The sequence below is a fragment of the Oryza brachyantha genome, chromosome 9, assembly GCF_000231095.2.
Source record: "Oryza brachyantha chromosome 9, ObraRS2, whole genome shotgun sequence".
Taxonomy (NCBI): domain Eukaryota; kingdom Viridiplantae; phylum Streptophyta; class Magnoliopsida; order Poales; family Poaceae; genus Oryza; species Oryza brachyantha.
Genome location: NC_023171.2, coordinates 12862466 through 12876252, shown reverse-complemented (window position 1 = coordinate 12876252; position 13787 = coordinate 12862466). Strand labels below are relative to the sequence as shown.

General features: G+C 41.9%; 2 protein-coding genes across 3 annotated transcripts; both read right to left on the bottom strand.

Annotated features, from left to right (window-relative positions):
• Positions 1-647: 647 nt before the first annotated feature.
• Positions 648-6883, bottom strand: LOC102719045 (pyruvate dehydrogenase E1 component subunit beta-2, mitochondrial). Its single transcript, XM_015841295.2, has 14 exons — positions 6661-6883; positions 6411-6497; positions 5278-5358; positions 5172-5198; positions 4999-5061; positions 4794-4880; positions 4230-4355; positions 3697-3830; positions 3543-3615; positions 3303-3368; positions 2819-2857; positions 2585-2709; positions 2370-2484; positions 648-1037 (listed from the first exon to the last, which is right to left on the bottom strand). The coding sequence occupies exons 1-14, from the start codon at positions 6697-6699 to the stop codon at positions 969-971; spliced, it is 1131 nt and encodes a 376-aa protein (XP_015696781.2). The 5' UTR covers positions 6700-6883; the 3' UTR covers positions 648-968.
• Positions 6884-10312: 3429 nt separating this feature from the next.
• LOC121055399 (NAC domain-containing protein 83-like) lies at positions 10313-12532 on the bottom strand. 2 transcript variants are annotated; one of them, XM_040527915.1, is made up of 3 exons: positions 11970-12532; positions 11566-11873; positions 10313-10938 (listed from the first exon to the last, which is right to left on the bottom strand). In XM_040527915.1, the coding sequence occupies exons 1-3, from the start codon at positions 12133-12135 to the stop codon at positions 10660-10662; spliced, it is 753 nt and encodes a 250-aa protein (XP_040383849.1). In that variant the 5' UTR covers positions 12136-12532; the 3' UTR covers positions 10313-10659. The 2 variants fall into 2 exon arrangements, with proteins under 2 accessions (XP_040383849.1, XP_040383850.1); XM_040527916.1 differs by having other exon boundaries at positions 10314-10929; positions 11970-12530.
• Positions 12533-13787: the final 1255 nt, after the last annotated feature.

Below are 13787 nucleotides of genomic sequence, written 5' to 3'. Positions count from 1 at the left end.
CAACAGATCCGCGTGCTTAATTAGGGCATTCTCAACCCATAACACTAGATATGGTTTCTATAAACTTCTTATCATAAACTAGTACTAGACACTGCTCTTTCAATACAAACACCATTATTTCACACTTAAATTTAATGCTATTTATCTCACATAATATCTTGGATATGTAGAAATCATGTCTCATGCAAAACATGGTTTCATTCTCTTTCCTCATTTATTCACTTGCCACGTCATTTTTCATCCTATGTGATAACTTATTTAATACTATACATCATCCTAGTCATTGGGTTAAAAATACCCTTAGCACGGACCGTTTTGACCAAATCATTTAGGCCTTCCTAGTTATTAGTTGCACCGTACGAAAAAAAAAAAGAAGGCAAAGTCACTATTGTACCAGCAAGTCGGTGGGGATCACATCGCTTGAAAGATTGGATTAGAAATAACGGCTAATCAATAAAGGTGACGATCAGACGAGTAAATCGATTCGACGAAGAGGTTAAAAAAACGAAGACCTGGAAAACGGTTAATCAGAGTAGTAATTTTCAGAGGGAGGCGTCGACTGCGAAAGGTTTCAGACTCGTAGTTCAAAACGTTTGACTACGGTGAGAGTTTAGACCCTGGATTTTGGGAAATTGCAGCACGCCACATGCACAATCGTTGTCATTAGTTACAATTCATTGACCTCTCGTTGTCCTTTTGCAACATAATTGTCCATCAAGAGCCTCAGTTTTTCCATTTATGTAACTAGCACCAGTGTGAACCAATCACCATAAGCTGCATAATTAGGCAAACCCAAAAAAAAAAGAAAAAGAGAGAGAGAGAGAGAGAAAACAAAAGAGAGTATGAGTTCTCATGGAACATATGAAAAATCAGCTCGCTTTGAGTTTGGGCAATTGCGGACACCATTATGAATCACATGTTGGCCGAGCAGGAAAAGAAAAAGACGATGAAAAGGACTCTCGATTAGGTCAGGCAGTTGCTGCCATGGGTACCGCTCTGTAGCACGCACGCTTCGCTGCACGGACGATATCATCGATCTGCAGGCACAACAACAGCAACGCTGTTAAGGAGTAAAGAAATGATCTTACAAACTACAGGGTCCATACAAAAATTAGGCATATTAATTTCACAATTACATGCCTGATTGCACGTATACGTCCAAGTAAAAAACTAGCATATAGGAATAAAAAAGGAATCATGAAAGCATAATTTGTGCCTTATGTTTCGACTTTGATTGGTTGAAATACGGCTGAGAAGCCAACAGGTAAACGCTGAAAGTATATACATTTCATAGTAATGTTAGTGCAGGAATACAGTACGATTTGTTGGTACTACTAAATGTAAAGAGCTAGGACACAACCAAAGGTACCGCAAACCTTTCCACGATTCTGCAAAGCATCAAGCATAAAGTCAAACAAATACTGATGCTATGGCCACCCTGATCAGTGGTCACCTAGAACAAGCAAACCGACAATAGGACAGAACCACCAACTTCTTAATAAGGAACACCTCCGGGGATAACTGGGTGGCAGACAACATCCACTAGAAAGTCTTACACTAGAAGTAATAGTACAGTTAGGTTATATCCCATGACAAGTGTAGCATATGCTTTCCAACTTATGGTCAAATATCAATTGCCTAGTTGTCAGCTGAAAAGGCAAGTCAAGGAAATACTACTATTCCTGAGAGTGTATGCACATCTGACATTTCTCTACATTGTACATTAGACAAACTACTATAGCCCCACCCTTTTATGCTTTTGTAACTCATAACTTGAACGTTGCTCCTGCAAATAATTCATAATCCAGACAGACAGCATGGCCACACATAAATCATTTTTTTCCTAGCAAATAAGGTTCTGACAATGATGATAGCAGCTTATTAAGAAAAGGGTCTATTTTCATAATTCAGACAATCCTGGATTGGAACGCCCCTCAAGGTCAGCCAGTAATCAACTCTCTATGTGGAATACACGGTCATGTTCGACCCCACCACTATGACTATGAAAAAGATCTGTTATTTCTTTATTCGCTGTTTTTCAGGTTCAGTACATTCATACCATTGAGAAGCACCAATCAAGTGGTTTTAGATGCAAAATAGAAGAGAACAGATCAACGCGGCTAATAGGATTCACCGCTAAATTCAGCACAAAACAATTGTATGTCTATCCACAATATAAAGTTTGGATATAAGTACTACTGCTCAGTTATGTCAACACAAATAAATAGATGCAACTAAGAAACTTGAAATTCTACCCTAACAGTGCTGCTGTGTAAGTCCGCTTAAAAGTAAGGTAGAGAAGAATCTTGAATAAAAGGTGTACAACAGCATAAGACAGGATAGAAATTTTGGATGGAAACAAAAAGGACCTGTGGAACAGCCTTTCTCTCAAGATTGGCAGCATAGGGCATGGGTACATCAGCTCCAGCTATCCTCTCAACTGGTGCATCAAGATATTCAAAGCTCTCTTCCACAACAGACATGCTGCAAAAGAAGATGAGTGTTAGAACCAAAAGTTCTTGTCCACACAGGATGTGCCCCACAGGGTGTGTGGAGAAAGAGTAGAGAGAGAGAAAGAGAGTACCATATCTCAGCACCAATCCCATGCTGTGGGAAGCTTTCCTCAACGGTCACCAATCTATTTGTTTTCCTAACAGATGCATTGATAGCAGCTCTATCAAGTGGTCTAATTGAACGAAGGTTGATCACCTATTGACAAATACCAATATAAAATAAGGAAATGTCAGGTGTGTGACAGAAAAAAAAATGCAGTATGGATGATTATACTGAATATATATATTGTTTAACAAGAGATCACCTCAGCACTGATTCCTTCTTTGGACAATATTTCTGCAGCCTGAAATAAAAGAGCATGAGAACATAGAAAAGTAATGTTGAAATATCATAAAGATGTGAAAGATTTAAGTAGCATTAGTACTACTTCTAAGTCAAAATAGTAAATAGACCATACAGCCAAAATAAACAGCATGAAACATATAATTAAGGAACGATATGGCAAATCAATTGAATTATAGACAAATGTTATCAATGCACTAAACCATGTGTTCAGGAAAAAACCCCTCTTGAACAAAATGGGGAAAACGAAAGTCAAAAAGGACAGCTCACAGACCAATCCAATAAATTGTAAAAGGGTACTGTGACAAACATACAGTAATAAGAATTTACAGATATATGATATGCCACGTCATAAGAAACGGCACAAATGATGGGTTAAAACCAACAGATTTGTTGACATAACATACTCATCCTCCATATTGTTTACCATATACAAAATGACGCACCTTAAGAGCATATCCAACCATCTTGGAGTATGCAGTAATTGTAACATCTTTGCCCTCACGCTCTACCTACAGAAAGAGACACAGGTAAGTACATCCAACATAACGGATTGTATTCCATAAGTATATCAGCATGCATCAGCCATCAGGTACAATTAGTATCTACATAACTAGGTGTGAAACAACCAGGGTAATACTATGCAAGTATGCCTCATTGACAAATATGTGTACACAACAACATACCTTTGCTTTACCAATCGGCAGTGAGAAACTAGAATCAAGCACTTCAGCAGAAATAGGGAACGATTCTCCATAACTGAAGGAAAAAAGTATATAATCATCCTAAGGAAATGACAGCTAGGCGGTGAGCAAAATAGCATAACAAAATATTGCATACAGCAGTTCATTTTCCAAGAAAACAACAGGGTCAGGGTCCCTAATTGCAGCTTTCAGCAAGCCTCGAGCATCTTCTGCAGAATATGGGGCCAGAACCTTAAGACCTGGAACATGTGCATACCAAGCCGCATAACACTGCAAACAAATTCAGTTTGTAAATAAATGACTGCAGTTATAATGTGATATTGAAGTGGCAGAATAATTTCTATCATGATCTATCAAAACAGGTGATGCCTAAAATGCCAGATGCTACAGGAGCTAGCCACAAACTTATTTTACACTTCTTGCTTATCCACTGTAGCTTCACATACTAGGATGGAGTATTGAATCTTTTGTTTCTTCCTACACCTAAAAGAACAGCAATTTTGGGAGGGGAACACTAAGTATTTCAGCGCTAGCAAAGAGGTCGCTAGATCATCAAAAGGACAGTTTCTGGCTAGAACAACACAACAAAAGGAGACAATGAACTTTTAGAAAGTTTAATGGGGTCGTAGGATGATAAACTGAATCATAACCCATTCCTTGCTCACAAACCTGGGAGTGTTGAGCACCAACTCCAGCAGCAGCTCCATTTGGTCCTCTGAAAACAATAGGGACAGATATCTGACCGGCTGACATGTAGTTTGACTTGGCAGCTGAATTGATGATATGATCAATTGCCTGAATATGTAATTCAATAATTAAAACGAAATCACAGCATGCAAAAGCTGAAATATTCCATTGGTACAAAAATAATGGAAAAGGAAAACCTAATCTGGTACATTTGTTTAATATATATGCAAGTCATATAGCTTTGGAAAATGAGGGTTCCTTATCAAAGAGGATGGAACTCTGTATACTAGATCCCGAGTGATGAACAACTTATCAAGCGTATGAGTACAATGTTAATATGTATGATGTATGTTTTAATGCAGGGAAGAAAATTGATACTAGCAAGTAGAAAATCTACATATTAGTGTTGTACACAGTAAATTTCCCCAAAACAACTTAATAAGAGAAAACTAATATGAAAATTCAGCATAAATCCTTTGCTGCAAGCAAGAGTACAACATGATTCCACTCTCATAGCAACATATTGATAATTCACAAATAACCAACCTGCATTGAGAAATTGAATGTCATGAACTCAACAACGGGTCGAAGACCTTGATATGCCGCACCAACAGCAATACCAGTAAAGCCAGCCTGGGAAAGCAGAACTGAAGCAGATAAGTGCCAAAACATGAGCAAATGATTCCTTCAGCGTGAAGAAATGTGGATTGGCAAAAAATAAAGGTAGGTAAGAAGGTTTTAAGCATGGAACCTCTGTGATTGGTGTATCAAGAACCCTGTCAGGACCATACTTGTCAAGCAAGCCCTTTGAAATCTGCAACAGAATACACATCATGAGTAACGATAAGAGTTCATACAATTATACTAGTTTACAATGGACCTTAGGAAAAGGCACAAGCAGTAATAATTTTGAACTTCACACACCTTGTATGCACCTTGATACTCTCCCACCTGCCACAAAAGAAAAGGTATTAGAAAAGAGAAGCTTCACACACAAATCAGATATATATAGAGAGAATTCCAAGTGTACCTCTTCACCCATCAGAAAAACAGAAGGATCAGCAGACATTTCTTCATCAAGTGCAGAGTTCAGCGCTTCCCGGACAGTCATCTGAATAAGTAAAACATGTTGCAGATAACTTGCCAATTGCCATATCAAGGTGCCCGACAAAGATAAACTAATTTTAATATAGGAATGTCATTTTCCCCTTTTGCCCACCCAACAACCTACGAAAATCCTTTCAGTGCAAAGATCAGATGCATCAGAACTTACAAGACAAAAACATGTACCACATCCATCACACAGAACTGGACTTCAGCTATCAATATCCCCAGCCCCAAAGAAAAGTTCAAAGGATAGAGGGGCACTGATGAAATAAAATCAATCAAAATAATGACCTCTCCATTCTTATTGCCATTCATTCACTGCCCTAATAAGTTGATAAGTAACTAGCAAAAAGGAAACACCAACGAAAAGGAATAAGCATGTATATATGATGAGATAGAACCTTCATTTTAACCAGTACCATGGTTGCCTAATGCACCGTAAAAACCCTGATCAGTGAGCAATGTAGATAAAAACGTGTTTAGGCATGATTACCAGACAACAATACATCTTTAAGAAACAAATAAGTGGATTAATATACATGCAGTTGACCCTGGAGTCTGACTGTCTTGAGGGAAATTTGCGCACACGAACCACATCTATAGGCAGTTAGACATCAGTTCACTCCGTCGTCGGTTCTAAATATGAACACAAATCGGTAGAATCAAAACATGAGAACATTTCTATTCTTCAGTCGGGATATCTAATTCCATTTGTGCTATACTTAAGACCATGACATCAGAACCAATCCAAAATTCATCTCAACATAAAATGGGGACGCATTAAAACATCAAACTATTTGCATGATCGCCAGCCACCTCCATAACCATCCAACCACCTAAGCACCAAACTAAAACAATTCGGTCCATTACTACACTAATAAATAACGAAACAACAAAATACACGACATCGGAGATACAATCAACCACTCAAACCAATCTCAGTCAACAAACCGAATAACACAATTCCACAGGCCCAACCAGATCATCCCACACCAATGCAGCGAGCACGACTTTTTTTCGGGAGAAAAAAAACTAGGGTTCACCCAGGGCCCTCACCTCCTTCGCCGAGGCGGAGTATCCCCTCGCCGCCTCCGCTGCCGCCGCCGTCGCCGGGCGGAGCCTCCGCAGCACCTGCCCCAGCATCTGCACACAGAGAAATCCACACCGTCACCCATGAACCACCCCCATCACAGATCGAAACCGAGCCACGCCACGCCACACCCCCCACCAAACCTCCCCCCCCCCCCCCCACACACACACACACACAAAAACAAACCGCGGGACGCGGGAGGTCGTCGCCACTCACCGGGCCGGATCCGAGCTGCCTCCTCACAGCGCCCAGCATCCTCCTCTTCCTGCTCGCGATCGGCGCACGGGGAGACTCGGCGGGCGCGGCGCGGGGGCTTGGCGGTGGTGGATTCGCCGCCGGATTTGCGGGGGCAGCGAGAGAGACGGGGAGGGAGGAGGAGACGCCGCCTCGCGAATGGGAGAGAGAGATCGGTTAGTAGGTGGGGAAGGAGGAGAAGGGAGGCGTGGATTCGTCTCTGCGCGAGATTTTTATTTTTTCCTCGCGTTTTTGCAGGAAAGCCCCCCAGCTTAATGCGGCTTTGCAAGGAGTGTATTGCTACGTGTCGGCCCAAAGGCCCGGCCTGGTTTGTGGGCCTGGTAATTGAGCCGGCCCGTTAAAGGTGAGGCTGCTCCGATGGGCTCGCAAATAACTATCGCCCGTGTTGACGGCCGGCCCGTTTCGCAGAAATGTTTTTATAATTATCTTCATTCATAAATTAAGGGTTTTTAATAACCAAAAAAAAGTATAACTCCTGGACTTCTATATCAACTAAGAATGCACACATCCATATTCATGTAATATGGACACCAGTATTTAGGTCCTAATAATAGATGGAAGCATGCACTCACGACTCCATCAGCAGTTGAGCACAAGTATATATTGAGAATTTTTATGTAAGAATAAATAAGTTTGTGAGATTGTATTTTCACGATGATGGGGCGAAATCAGTTATGATCTGTTTGGTTGGATGATTTGCCTGGATAGGACATGGCCGCCGTTTTTTCTAGGCTGTTTGGTTCAAGGGCAGAGAAAGGATTTGGCCACCACCTATAGAATATTCCTAGTAGATGCTGGATATCCAGCTTCGGGCAAATCTGGTGGACACGGCCGCCCAGAAGAAAAAATCACGAGCGCTCACCTCTTTCTCACCTCCGGTCATTTTTCTCCCCTCTTTCTCACATCCTCACCTGCTCACCTCCTCACCAAGCCCAAACCCTAGCTAGAAATTGGGTGGCCGGCGGCGGTCTCCGGGCGGTGGCAGGCAAGGGGCGGCGTCCAAGGGCAGCACCGCGGCTTGCAGAGGGCGGTGCAAGGGGTGGAGTTCAGGGGCGGTGCGGCTTGGGCTGCTTCCAAGGCGGCGCGGCTTCTAGAGGGCAGCGACCAGGGGCGGCGCTTGGATGGCGCATGGAAGGTCTCAGCGTCCAGAGGCAGCGCTAGGAGGGCGCAGAGGGATCTCGGCGGCTGGCTGCTGCTATTGCTAATTTTTTGCATTGAAGAACTGTTGCTGCTGCTGTTGAACTACTAGAAGAGCAATTATGTGTACTTTGAGATTATGGTGTTTTCTTTTTCACTTAAACATTGGCTGATGAATGAAATGGTTTAAAGTGATGGGCTTTTGTGTTGTCCTTCTTTTGTTTTTATCAATACACAATGTGTTGCTATGTTAGAATTATGTTTGGTACAGAGAAATTCCTAAATATTTTCAATATGCATTTGTTGTCATGTTGATCATCCTTCTAGGTGAGTTTAAAGGGTATTCTCACCAGAAGGTGACCATACCAATCATCAATCTATCCAAACAAAAAATTGGATCACCATATCCACCTATATCCCTCCAACCAAACAAAATATTGTTTAATCCCATCCAACCAACTAAACAAAAAACTGGATGGCCATATCACTTAGGACATAGATGTCCATATCCCATCCCACCTTGACCATCAATCAAACACACCCTTAGTTGTATAGGCAAAACCCTCTGCTTCACCCACCTTGTATGCATTGCATCTACATTTCTTTCCCCCGAGAAATTTACTTGTGCTGACTAAACTTTCAAGTTTTGTTGAGTTATTTTCTGAATGTGGCACTTATTCAGGGAAAAATACTATGGTACACATTATTGCATATCTTGCTATTCACAGTAATAATCAGCCAATCTCTACTTATTCACCACTTGGAGGAGCTCATATTACATACTCCCTCCATATTTTTATATATGACACCGTTGACTTTTAGAATCACATTTGACCATTCATCTTATTCAAAATTTATATATAAATATGCAAAATTATAATGCATAATTAAAGTTTCTATAATAATAAATCATATTATAATAAAATAATTAATAATTATATAATTTTTTTAATAAGACGAATGGTCACACGTGGACATAAAAGTAAACGGCGTCATATAAAAAAATATGGAGGGAGTACTTTAGAAAGTTCAAGGAAGTCCTTATAATATTCACAGTGCGGTGACGTGGCAAGTGGTCTCATCACGTCGTGTCTGTTGTCATCCACCGTAAAGGAGAGATTGAGCAGGGATTAGTAGCCTCGGTAGGTCGCACGCACCTTTTACAAGGCACGTTTGGTCTTGGCAGAGGTAGGGTGGGGGCACAACATTGGAGATGTCGTGCCTTCGCATCCTCATGCACCAACGGTGTGTAGCACGGAGCATACCGTCGTCATCAGTTCATGCCACCACAAGCATCCCCTATTTATCCATGCCGAGCTCAAATTTGCACTGTCATTGCTAAGCTTTGATTTGCGTTGGCCTAGGTGCTTGCCCGCGGTCATGCCCCGATCTTGTCATCGAAGAGTGAGAGAGGTGGTGGTAGAGAAATGGTCCGGTGTGGGGAAAAAGATGGGGGAATTTGGGATTGTTTTGTTATTTTGTCAGATTTAAGATGTTTAATGTAAAAACTTGGACTTTCTTATAGATTGATAATGGGGTGATCGTTAATGTTTGAACAATAAAAATTTATATTGTGTTCTCATCAATTTAAATATTAAGGTTGTAAATTAAATCTACGGTGAAGAAAATCCAAGATCTACCGTAAATTTATAAATTTATGATTGAAAAATTAAATTTTGTTTTATAAGCATAAGAAAAATGAGCAGATAGAGCAGAAAATGCAAAGACCGGCGTATAAAATATCAATGGTTCACATAAAAACTTGAGGCACCTTTGAAGTTTACATGCACGGTGAAAGAACATGATTTTGGACGAGTGATCTCGGTCTACGGGACACTTGAAACCACTCAACCTTAGAAAATTGAGGTGTAGATGACCTTAGGCCACTGGAGAGCAAATCGCCATCTCTGCTGAACTGTCACCACTGTTGGCGACGTGATCTGCAGGCACCGGGATTCAACGGCAAGATCTCGCGGTGGATTCGCAGGTGTCTGTCACTCGTTTGGGCAGGGCCCTCCCCCTGTCGTCATTCATTCTGCTGATTAAAGTCCAGCGGCCATCTCATTTCGTCTCTTGAAAGCTGGAAAAGTTTTCTTCAATTTAGGCCACTTGTATCCCCTCCAGCCAGCTCTTGTCTTGGACGTACCATTTTGACCATCCAGCTACAGAATTATGCTTCTGTTCATGTTTAAAAGCTACTAATTTTGAAACTTGATTTTAGAGTTGATTTTAATATTGTTTTTTCGTCGTGCTATAATTTTAGTATTGGCTTTAATATGAATTTTTAAACTTAAATTTGGAGTTAATTTCAAGGTTTTTATTGTATTTTTTTAACCTTCGCTTTTAGATTGCTACAAATGTATATAAAAATTTTTAGTAGTAAATTGTTTTAATATTATTTTAATAGTTAATAAGTCATTTCACTTATATTATCTTCACTGAAACAATAAGGTCCGAAAGGTTTTTGTTTGGATCAAAACTATACGACTGTTGCAGGAATGACAGCTTAATAATGGTGGCTAGTGGCAGCAACTGCTGATATGATGTTCCTGCTTAATTGAGGTTCCCTTATCTTAATAAATGATTAAGAGAAACTTACAAGTTACAATTGATACAGATGTCACAGCTGCTCAGTAATCTTTACTTAGGAGCTTTCTTAAGCTGGGCCTCTCTCTCTCTTTTCCATCAACCTGCTCTGCTTAAACTCCTATCATTATGGTACAGAGGAGAAGTACAAGAAAAGCAATGGCGGGACAAAAGAAAATAAAAGAAATGAAAGAAAGAAAGAAAAAATCACTGCTAGTAATGAGATTTTCAGCATGCCTAGGCCTCTCTTTGAGAGGCAGCCGGAGCACCATTGATGCTGCCACTGCTGACTTCTTCTTCCTCCTCCTCCTCCTCTTCGTCTGAAACATCGGCCGTGACACAGCTCGACGACGACGGCGATGGCGACGGCTGCCGACGGCGACCGCCCTGAACGCCGGTGGCCGGCCGTCGGCCGTCGGCGTCCGTGAGTCGCCTTCTTGATGATCTGTTGTTCTTCAGGAAAATCCGGCACACCACCCATTCTCCTGCTGGCTGTGCCATGCAACTCTGCAAAATCTGATCAAATTTAGCTCTCTAGTCTGAACTGAACTGAATGCAATTTTACAGCGATAGATGAGATGTGACAAGAGGTTCGATTAAATTTTGATGGAACACGATGCAATGCAAAAGGCAGTGGCTACACACGCAGTGAACTGTCCTAATCCACGTAGCCAAGCTGATTAAGTTACTTTGAGAGGAGGCAAGATTCTCATCTCATGTCTGCATGATTGAGATGCTAACGTGTTCTGTGGAAAGCCTTAGAAAAGCTGCAAACTTTTCTTCCAGTTTGTGCACTCACCTAGCTCCCCTTTTTTCCTCCTAAAATTTCAAGCTCATACTAAGTCTGTTTAAAAATATAATAATTTTACTGTTTTTAAGGAGTTGCCAGTAGACTCAATTATATGTCTCGGTACGTAACAACGTAACATACCAGGATATCGGATGTTCCAAAATTTAAGCTAAAAAATAATAGCAGTTAGTATCTAAGTTTTTCTTCGAACTAACATTATTTAACTTAACATTTTTTTATATTTACTTATTTACACTTGGTCAATTACTGTATTATTATTATTATTATTATTATTATTATTATTATTATTATTATTTCTTACTGAAGAATTACAAAATTCAGAGTATTCTCACATGGTTTCCACTACTCCTCTGCCCGGCGACGGCGGCGGCGGCGAGGCGGTACTCGTGCATGACCCAGCCGGTCCGGGACGGCGGCTTCGCGCGGAGGAAGACCAGCGTCGTCTTGACGCCGACGAGGTGCTGCTGCAGCTGCTTGCCGCCGCCGCACCCGAATCCACGCAGGAACACCGGCTTCTCCGTCCCCGTTGGCTTCCAATACCCACTGCCCGCCCTCCGCCGCCACCCGCCGCCGCCCTTCCGGCCGCTCGCCGGCGCGAGCTGCCGGAAGCTGAAGAAGTACGCCTCCCCCTCGCCGGCGCCTGCACAGAGGGAGAATCCAGAAAAAGAACTCCGATCAATCTCTGCTCGAGCAGCACGACGATCTTGGCGTCTCGAGACCGAGCAAGAAACCGCACCAGGGAGGTCCCAGGGGTCGAGCACGGCGGCGTCGTGGACGTCCGGGATGACGGCGGCCGGCAGCGGGCGGGACAGCGCCCTGCGGCGGAGGTACTGCACCACCAGCTCCTCGTCGGTGGGGTGGAACCTGAACCCCGGTGGCAGCTGCCTCAGCGTCGCCATCATTACAGCCACACCTCGCAGCACAAGCTCTCTCTCCGTCTGCAGCTCAGCTAGCTAATCACACAGTAAATCCACTGAGGAATCACTCAACCAGTGTCACAGCTGCACAGCTCTCAAGCTTCACACAAATCACAGATCATGATCTGCGGCTGTTCATCAAATTCTTGGCTGTCACTAAGGCAGGATGAGTTCTTGGAATGTTCAGAGTTTCAGAGAGAGTTCAGAGAGAGAGAGAGAGAGGGAGGGAGGGAGATGATGATGAGTAGAGTGGAGAAGAAAAGGCGACGAATTTATAGGATCGCCGTGGCGTGGAGCAGACTCAATCTTGCCTCCCTGCAATGCCCCATCGGCCATTGCTTAAATAGTATGATTCCTTCTCTGATTTGACATGATCCAATCTTCTTCACCCTAAACATGTCTCCTAAATCCTGATTGCTAAAGCTTTTCTCCCCCCCCCCCCCCCTTCTTTTTCAGTTAAGGAAAGTGGGGAAGAAAAATCCAAGTACTGGTTGAAAGACATTTAATTAATTGAATTTTGTTTATAGAGAGACTAGAGGTTTATGGTCAATTCTTAATCATGCCATATAAGCACCTCACTTGACTCGATGGCTTGGCTTTACATGACCATTACACCAAAATAACTCTGCCTTAGCGGCAACTGAGACTCGAGCTTTTTTGTTGCTATGCTTGCTCGATGACTCCACATTTTTAGGGACATTTTTGTCGGATTAATGATTACAAATATGGTGCCAAATTTCCACTAGAAACCTGTTTTTTTTAATAAATCTTGGGAAGAAAATTCCAGGACTGGCATTCTGCTGATTTTTTGCACATTGGATCCGAGCCTGATGTGCCATTTTGCAAAACAGCAACTTGCAAGTGATTTGACAGGAAGATAACAGGGCAGATGTTTTTGTCAGTGATACCTTGTGAGCTAATCAACTCAGCTCAGCAGCAGAGTCTGATTATCGCCATGTGTTGTGCGTGCCTCTGTGGTACTTGTGGATTAGAAGGAATCATTAGCGCCTTTTATTGCTTCTAATTGTAATCATTTAGCCCACGGCCTCTCACTCCTGGCCGTTGCTTAATATGCTTAGTTGCTTCCTGCCCCCTCCTTCCAAGCAACCAAGCATCACCGATGCCTGAATCTCAGGGGGCTCCTGGGCCCACACATTGTCCGAGGGAGTTTGCACTGTCAAAACCTCAAAACCATTTTTATCTGGCTTAGATTCATCTGCATCAGCATCTGATCTTCCCAATTTGACAACTTGACATCCCACAGTGTGTCTAACTTGTAGATTTCTCTATGTTACGTGAAATTCTTACTTCTCTATTATTACTCATAGGGACCGACTTCGGTGCATTTTAGAATTTAATCCATACCATTGATCTATTTTTCTCAGACGGCTATGATTAAATTATACTGACAACAATATTAGGTGTAGTAGAAATTTAAAGGATTAATATCATATAATCCTTTTTTTATCTTTATTGCAAAAAAAACAAAATTACAAAATAATGATAATCAAGTAAAAAAATACTCTTTTTCTACTACCTTGCTGCACCGGAGAGTTGCCCACGAATATTATGCAACATCTCTTGCCTTCTTCTTAAAAAAAAAGAAAATGTTCTCTCTCTGATTTTTTTCCTGAAGA